Here is an 8,810-nt window from a genome sequence, read left to right as displayed (position 1 = left end):
TGGGTGTATGCAAAGAAGAGAAAGACAAAGGTCAAGGGCAGCGACGAAGCGGAGGAGGAGGGTGGCTGTAGCAGAATCATCCCCCCCAATTTATACGATACTTTAAAAAAGAAGTGGGCAGGACCGAGAGAAGACACGAAATGTGAATCCTATGAAATATTTGAGTTGGTATTAAGTTGCACACACCCATCGGATTGAGATCTGAGGATTCAAGGCGTACGAAGGATTCGATCCATGACTCTCACGGTAGGAACCTATATTTGAAAAGCTTGATGGTGTCGCTAGCAGGGCGGAGCGGAGAAGTTACGCCAAAGTTAAGTGTACAGAAGTATATTTTGGACCGTACCTGATAAAGGAATCCATCGAGATACTTAATCGCCGAGTTTGACTAAAGTCCTTCGCGGGCCTATCTAAGATTAGTGACGATCTCCATGAAAACAGATCCCAACTGTAAATGAAGCATAATTTTGACGGCGCCAAATCAACCGTCGTCTCCGTAAAGATTCGTGGCGTCCACTGAGCGACCTACGCAACAACTCTGCCTAAAAGAGCTCTCCCGCGTGGTCTTCCTGTGCCAGTGACAACTACCAATCATGAAATCATAGTGCGTATCGGGTCGAAACTTGAAGCACGTACGCAACTGACCCACCATAACGGAACGTTTTAAGATTAGTGATTATACCCGATCACGATTCTTATGCATATGGCACTTCTCGTCGGGACCATGATGGATACATCTGTTCAGTGAGCGAACCGACCACGGTATATCTTCCGACAGTTTTCCGGAGTTTAAAACTCTGACAAAAAAACTTTCCCAGGCTTGAATTACCGATGATTGCTCTCTGACAATCCTTCAGAGGCATATCTGTCCCTGAATTTTGTCTCGAACAGCTAATTAACCTTCTATGTGCACGTCCTTTGCAATGTGATTGCATTGTAGTCGAGGCCGGGATTGACCATCCATCCATGTGGACAAGCAAGGACAAGCATGTCGCGAAGGCTCGGGAGAAGAAGTCAAGGACAAACTAAGGTGTGCGCGCGGGTGAGAGCTTCGAATATCACACTTAGCTCACCAGAACACCTGGCGATTTCCGCGTAACCAATTCGCATCCGTGTTTTCCTAAGTCCACACTAGTTTTCCAACAGACGCTTTCCACAGATGTGAAGTGAAGCATGCGTCAGCCGCATGTAGATCATAGTCTCCTCTTCACTCATGATTAAAGTGAAAAGAAAGATTAAATACCGCGTTTAATGAGTGTGCTCACGATATAACTGGCAGCCTTGTACGTATGATGTCAGCATAAACCAACAAAAAGATTCTTGACAATGCACCTGAAAAACACCCTGTCTTTGATATGTCATAATTCTGACTTCATATCGTGCACCGACGACATTTCCACCAGACGCAGAACAATCGACTTGTTCAACGGAAAAAACCGGTTCGTGGGTTTACCTCGATTACACAATATGGATTGTCGCGAACATCCCCACAAATTTTTGAATGCTTATTGAATTTTGTCTTTTGATAACGCTCGCGTAAGAACGGACCGCGTGTCTTCTTGCTTGAAGATCTACTTCAGGTTTGAGTGACGAAAAACACAAGGTGACATTAGCTAATAGATGTATCGTTTGCGTTGACGTTTCTCATAATTCACATATCTTGAGTTTTTGGCTTTTGGTTCCGAACAGACCAGAAGTTCGATTTGTCGGACGGAAGACCGATGCAGTGTTCTACGAAACAATATATTGGATGTTCACTTGAAAAGAGCGTTACGCTTATTGAGGAATATAGGTCTGACACCAAGAATCAACGAAAGAAGTCACCTAGAATTCAGTCGGAGAGATAAAAAACCCTGTACTCAGACTTGTCATTATACGTAAAGGTTTTCTCCGTCCACTGTCGAGATGATTCTGTGCCATTTCTGACTTTCTTTCATGCAGGACCGGCCTAAATGTAGATGTCATATACCCGACCATCAACCCACCAAGTGTTCTGAAAATTAAAGTTATTGATCAGTGCTGAATCGTCTATCCATGGAAATTCCCGACTTACCCGACAGAGGCAAAACGACAGGCATGTAGTCAGGAATCTCAGCGTAGTGTAAGCGGCCACGGAACAAGTAGCGAATGCGCAGAGATTTGGAAGCAAATGGCGCAGGGTCCGAGAAACCTTGCAACGCGGTCTGCAAGACGAGGAACAAAAATATCAGAATACACCAGGCGAATAATTTCGGGTAGGACCATTACCTTGGAAGTACCACCAGGAATGTGAAGCTGTGACTTGCGAACTAAGGCTTGTAAAGGAATTTTAACATCCAATGACAATGCGTCTTTCCCTTCGCCAAGTTCTGATTCTGCTACGCCATAGGTAGCCTCTTGTATAATGAGACCTGAAAACGCATGTAATATTAAAACAGATGATCAAAGTCAACGAAACCTTGGAGGAAATAAGTGACCTTCGGCCTCAGTCTCATGGCGCAATTGCTTCTTGACGGCATCCTTTAGTAAGGATTCAACCGCATTTCGCTCTCTTCTAGAGTCACTATCTTCGTCGAAGGCTTTTTTAGCAGCTTGGATGTGTCTGATGATATGAATCAAGAACACTGAATGTCCGAACAAGCAACACTCCTTACGCGTATCTCCGCGCCCGACGACGTGGAACGACCAGGAAACGATAGGTCAATAAAGCCGCAGCGGAAGGAACAAGAGCCGTTCCCAAGGCGAGCAGAGGAAAGAATTGCGTTGAGAGTATGATCGGCAAAGTGAGTTGTTGCTCGAGATAGGTTAAACTTAACAATTTGTGAGCCAGGCTATCAATAAGTTGAACACGGAACACACAAACTCGAGTTGTAAAACGAGAGCCGATGAGTTTAGAATCAAGGTAGAACCAGCTTCGATACTTTCACTAGACCAATGAGCGCCTAAGCTATAAAGAGCCCCTGAGAAGCCAAGTTGAATGGAAGCCTTCAGGCGAACGGAAAGTTCCACAAGGGTCATACTCGTCTCTGCAACGAGGGTAGGCAGAATGCGGTCGAAGACCACTCCATAAGCCCTTTCAAAAGCCACGTATTTGATGCCAAGCGTTGTCGGAGGCCCAAGTTGTGGAGGAACTGCATCCTCTTGCTTATTTATTTTTAGCGTGGGCGGAGAAATATAGAAAAAAGACAGGGAGGGACTCTGAGTCAGATTGAGGTCGACTTTAGCTCTTTGGGGTCCTGAACGAAATAGCTGCCTGGAGAAGGAAAGCATGATTGGAGGATACGAATCCAAAAGCAACGGAGATAGAGCCGTTTTGAAATTGACTATGTTTCCGGTGGCTTCATAGTTGACTTCAAATCTGGTTGGATAAGGTTTAACAAAGGTCATCGACGTCTTCCCGTTCAAAAGTTAGGAATGTCGATATGTGGATTCACAAAAATCGGCGGAGCTCACCAAAACATTGAGGCGAGGGGAAAATTGATGCCGAACAGTTCCAACAAACGAAAGAATTGATACTTTCGATTTGCTTGGATTGGTCTGGCCAGTGAATGAAAATGTTGTGTTGTTATTCAGCCTTTTCTAGAAAAAGGAACTATAGGATCAACTGCGCCATGATTTCTGAGTAAACCTACCTCGATGGTATAGGCAAGACTTTGCGAAACAATACGCGTTGCTTGTATGCGCTCTCTTATTCTAGAAGTATAACTTCTACTTGTAATCAAGAAATAGGGGTTGAAAAGCGGTGATGCGTCGAACGAACAATTGACCTTTGCTTTGGTAGACATGATTTGCTTCAGACGTCGTCGTTTCATCTCACTTCCATGATGATCTAAAACTTCCATAATCTTTTCACCCGTAAGCTATACGCTTGTGTGTTGCACAGTAAAATGATTCTCTGACCTTCTCTTGCGTCTGGAAGCGGAGGGTTGGCGGCCATTGTACAGCCAGGCCATCGGAGCCTGTATGAAGAACATGTGAACGGAGAAAACGAAGCAAATATCCAACTATGCGCACCGAGGGTATCGTAAACCAGACTATACAAATATGAGATGCTGCTGCCCTATACCAGATGACGTTGTAGCGTACCGCAGAAACGGATCCGAAAGGACTGCCGACTTCTCCGTAAGAGTTCAACCCACTCCATACGCGTGACATCAAAACATACCTTGGTATGCTTTTTGAATCTCGAGAAACTCCTTCGTTGCGGTAACTTTCAGAGTCGTATCTACTTGTTTATCCGGGTGAAATATAAGGGAAAGAGATCTGTGGCGTTCGTTTATTTCTGCCTGTGAAGCATTTTTTGAAAGATTCAGTACAGCACTGTAAACATATAATCAGACAAAACCGCAGTCAGACTTCCAAAGGCAAACTTAAGCGACATACTATAAGTAGTCCCCATCGGCCTTACGATGAATTCCGGTTTCTTTGTCCATAGCACATAGTCAACAAGAATATGGAAACGTTTGAATGTGGTTGACAACTGACAGGCCTGTTTGAACCGTGTTTGCGGCCAGTGGGTAGATTTTAGACCCCGAAAACACTCCGACTGCAAATTAGGTAAGATACCTTATTGGCACGTGACCTTTGGTCATCGGAATGACAAACGTGGCTTCGACCAGACTTGCCGAAGGAGGTTAAGCTGCTCTCTCTCTGCTTCAGTTGGCTCTTGACAATGACAATGTCCCATGTATGATAAAAAAAGAGACATACATGGTGATTAATTAAATGTAACTATATATTATAATTAAATACACATCACCGTTAGAATTTAATAGAAACGAGTCGTTGTCGTACCTACATAATATAAGTATGATCAAAATAGATCTTGCCATTAGCCACAAGGATCGGAAGAATACTAGCACTTCTCCGTACTCTCCCATAATTTTTTCGTCAGATTCCACACTTTGACAACACCGCTTCCCATGCTAAAAATCATAAGCACGAAGGTGAGGAGTTTTCTCGGGCACGCAAACTGCGCAAACTTACATTGTATCCACAACCTCGTTTAGAGGAACCCATATAGCTGGCTTCGATGCATCTATTGCAGTTGTGACATTGACATTTTTGGCGGCGCGCCCCTCTTTTCTCTCTATTTTTGTTGGCCGCTCATCATGTAGCAGTGGATTCTCTAGGATTGCAGGCGGTTTAACGCCACCCTCTAGTACAACCAGTTGGATCCTGTATGTCTTCTTTATATGCGAGAATACATGAACGACATCCCCAACTGGCTGAATTTCAGCGATTACGAGATCTTCTGGCTGAGAAGGGTTATGTCCAACTGTATTACGCTTTTTCTGCCTCGAGATACGTGATGCACCTTGAATGATCTGCGGCAAAATTTTCAGCGTTAAACTTTCTTGATCCCGGACAGTAATCTTCATTGGGACATCCACGGAAGTAGGGAAGTCGTATAGACCTGCCAAGAGGCCTATTCGTTGACAGAAAATGCGATTTCGTTAACGGGAGAAGTGGAAGACAGAGAAGGTACTCTTTACCGTTTTCTGGACGCCTAACCATGAGAAACATTCTATCGCGGGGTGACGAATCGGAATGCCACTCGATAACGTGAACGACGTCTAGCTCTTCTCGAGCCTTTTTGCGTTCGGCTTTCATGGGATAAGCCGTCACTCCTGGCGGTTCGGTAAAAGGCTCGCATACATCACATATATCCTCAATGTCCGCAACTGTGTTTATCTATTGCGTGTAAAATGGCGGTAGGAATAAAAACAAGGACGCTCACCTCCAAGGTTTTGGTAGAGGAGTATTTTTGATAAGCGGAACACCATGTCCGCAGGGGACATGCCTTACAGTCAGGTTCACGCACTTTACAAACTGTACTCCCAAGCTCAATAAGTGCTTGATTGATATCGCCCGGATATTGAGGGGACAAAAAGTCGGATTCCTGCTTTTCCGTGGCACCAATAGAACCCTCAGATCGGTCTGTATAAACATATGAGAATGCTATCTGATAAGTGAGTAGGGGTATGGCCGGGATTCCTTACCTTCTATTTCCACCATGGTCTGTGCCGCTGCCCACAGTATATCCAAAGTCGGCTTGGCTTTGGGAGGGGAGTGGAGTGCGAGAACCCTGCTAAGAAGACGATGTACGTTTCCATCAAGCTAAGTTAACCGTTTAGTAACGAAACGACAATTTGGCTCAGTTGATCATACCACAGGTACTCGTTCACCGTACGCAATCGAACAAATTGCTCCAGCGCTATACCGACCAATGCCAGGAATTTTGGATTGCATATCCTTTGCATTGTCAGGCAACTTTCCATCGTATTCTGCAACCGCCTTTTTAGCACCCGCGAGAAGCCGGCTCGCTCTGCTATAATAACCCAACCCTTTCCATAAGCTGTTCACTTCATCAATACTCGCATCTGCCTGAAATCGTGGTTAAACGCAACCTTATACGACAGTTAATGTAACTCACGAGGTCTCTAATGGTGGGAAATCTAACGAATTGTCAATCTGTACTTGTTCACAAAGACAGATGAGACAAGTTTGTGCCATACATACTTCTCCATCCAGCGGTTGTAATATGGAATGACGGTTGCGACCTGGGTTTGTTGCAACATGATTTCGGAGACCCACACCTAGATGACGGCATTGATTCGTCGCATGCTCTTGATCTGCGAACAAAGTGATCTAACTCACCTCGTATGCCCGTTGTGCACGCTCCTCTGTTCCTAGGTTTGGGTCGTATGCGCGACGCCACGGCATCCCACGAGTGTCGTGTACGGTTTTAAACCAGCTCAAGAGTGCCTTGCGCATGGGGCCTGGAGATACAATGGTGTGTGTAGATCTCGAATGGCAGGGTGCGTCATAGCCATCGGGTTCTTGCGAGCCTGATATTTGCGAAAGTGACGCGTTGTCTACGTTCCTGTTTCGAGTGCCAGTCACCTTCCTTTTCTTTCTTGTGAGAGCTTTTGTTGTCGGAGTGAATGACGCGTCCTCATGTTCAGAATCGTCAAGGAAATTTGGGGTTTCTTTGTCAGTACCACTGTTCGGAGAATCCACAGAAAGTGGTTGTCGGCGCTTTGGCATTAGATACAATGTTGGAACAGTATACCGAAATTTGGGACGCGTTCTCACACCCGAGATAGCTTGGAAAGCGTTGAGAGGCGTTGAAAGGTTGATGAAAGTGATGCAGGGATGGAATTGGAAGTGAGTTCCAAAAGCGAGTTCGTCGGGTTTGTATAATTTGAAAGGCTATTCCTAACAAAGGTAAGCAACGGCAAAGAAAAGTCATGGGTCGACTACTAAATTAGGACAGTAAGTATCACCTGGAATCCGTCCTCGTCTTGTCTCTTTCACATCCATTGCCATGCATCTCTCTCAAGTGATTCAATTGGTCTCCGGGAGCTGTCTTTCTTAGCACATTTCCACGTTTGTTATTTTAACATTAAGTTAGCCCTCTTCCCGATCTCGGCTGAATTTTTCTGGCGCTAGTCGAGAGAAAGGGGCGCAGAAAACGGTTGTGATTTCCCAAGGACATTTGCCACAGAGCATTTCAATAGCTTGATTCATTTTGACACATCCTGAATTGTATTGAAATGCCTTTGTAGTACCTGAGAAGCCGATGCCGTAGGTTTCCTCGCATATCTATGAACAAATTCCTTATAGGAAGGGAAATTAATACAATTCTGAGCGAATTTACAGCCAGGCTTGAAAATAAAACTTTCTTTTGATTCACTTCCTGGCCTTCTTCTACAGCCATGACTGCATCCCTTCTAACAATGTAGAAAAACTTTAGCATTGCGACAAAGTAGTACATTTTATGAGCGCTTACACCTTCAGCTTGAGGGTAGAGTGTGTTCATTACTTATCTAAAATAACAGTAAACCGAAAAACTGTTAATTAAAAGCATGTACGCGAGGTCGTTGAGACGTGCTGTGCCTCCAAGCTGAGGCTGTAACTACCTCTTTCCGGGCCGGTGAGCGTGAGTTAGATGTTGGTTGTTCTTGGCCGCCGACTTGAAAGCGTAATTTTGACCCTAATATTTTGCGTAAATGACCCAGGTTGGTTTGACTTATAAACCTTTTAAATGATGCATTTCAATTGAATGCCTAACGCCCTAACCTTTGAACGCGTCGCACCAATTTATAATTTATTTCATTTCACGTGATCGCGATCGTGGGAATGTGGTGTATACTCCTTCATGCTAGTGAAGTAAAGAGATATTTCTTTTCATCCATCCCCCACCGGCCACCGGTCACCAGGAGCGTAATAACATTTTATACCTTCATACAACCTTCTCGTATGTCATTATGCTAGATTATGCTAGATTACTTACATACAGGATTCCCTCACGACTGATGGGCGATGAGCGAGGTTTACGCTGTGAAGCTCAGAAGGTACGGCATCTACTCCCTCTAAAATGACCTTAACGCCTGCACTGGCAGCCTTCAAATAAAACGCCATGCAGCCCAGACTTTTCCTAGGTTAATGAATATTCTCCCCATGGCTATTCGGTGATTATACCTTACATCCGCAAGGGTCGTAATTCAAGCCCTCAATCGATGATGGAACGAACCCAAGAAAAAGGTATGATATTCATCTTGACCCTTCCGAATTAACACCACATCGATAACTGTAGCTAAGGCCTATGGATGTTTCCGACGCCTGTCTCCTTTGACATAGGTTCTTCGTTTCGGCTATCTAGGGCATCGTATATACTCCACCTTGGATCTGTTCATTTCCCTTCTTTTTCCACTCTCGCACCTTTTGTTGATCAATCAATCACCTCGCAAAATATATCTCTGGATGTTCTGTTGTGGAATGAAATGACCTGCAGCTCATGGAGCACTGTTTCACGCCAAACAAAA

The 8,810-nt window shown here is 44.7% G+C and overlaps 2 protein-coding genes across 2 annotated transcripts; both read right to left on the bottom strand.

Moving 5' to 3' along the window:
• Positions 1 to 1,976: 1,976 nt before the first annotated feature.
• JR316_0010013 (DnaJ-like protein subfamily C member 11-like protein) lies at positions 1,977 to 4,412 on the bottom strand (the record flags this gene model as incomplete). The annotated part of the gene is made up of 10 exons (XM_047895690.1): positions 1,977 to 1,993; positions 2,054 to 2,183; positions 2,248 to 2,390; positions 2,457 to 2,581; positions 2,843 to 3,372; positions 3,433 to 3,558; positions 3,612 to 3,839; positions 3,880 to 3,938; positions 4,145 to 4,299; positions 4,363 to 4,412. The coding sequence occupies 10 exons, from the start codon at positions 4,410 to 4,412 to the stop codon at positions 1,977 to 1,979; spliced, it is 1,563 nt and encodes a 520-aa protein (XP_047745409.1).
• Positions 4,413 to 4,700: 288 nt separating this feature from the next.
• Positions 4,701 to 7,029, bottom strand: JR316_0010012 (Adenine DNA glycosylase; the record flags this gene model as incomplete). Its single annotated transcript, XM_047895689.1, has 10 exons — positions 4,701 to 4,710; positions 4,759 to 4,773; positions 4,966 to 5,407; positions 5,475 to 5,673; positions 5,804 to 5,919; positions 5,982 to 6,099; positions 6,151 to 6,366; positions 6,416 to 6,437; positions 6,502 to 6,578; positions 6,640 to 7,029. The coding sequence occupies 10 exons, from the start codon at positions 7,027 to 7,029 to the stop codon at positions 4,701 to 4,703; spliced, it is 1,605 nt and encodes a 534-aa protein (XP_047745408.1).
• Positions 7,030 to 8,810: the final 1,781 nt, after the last annotated feature.

This window comes from Psilocybe cubensis, chromosome 9 (genome assembly GCF_017499595.1).
Source record: "Psilocybe cubensis strain MGC-MH-2018 chromosome 9, whole genome shotgun sequence".
Taxonomy (NCBI): Eukaryota; Fungi; Basidiomycota; class Agaricomycetes; order Agaricales; family Agrocybaceae; genus Psilocybe; species Psilocybe cubensis.
The sequence above is the reverse complement of the archived record's forward strand: the minus strand, read 5'-3'. Positions and strand labels throughout refer to the sequence as shown.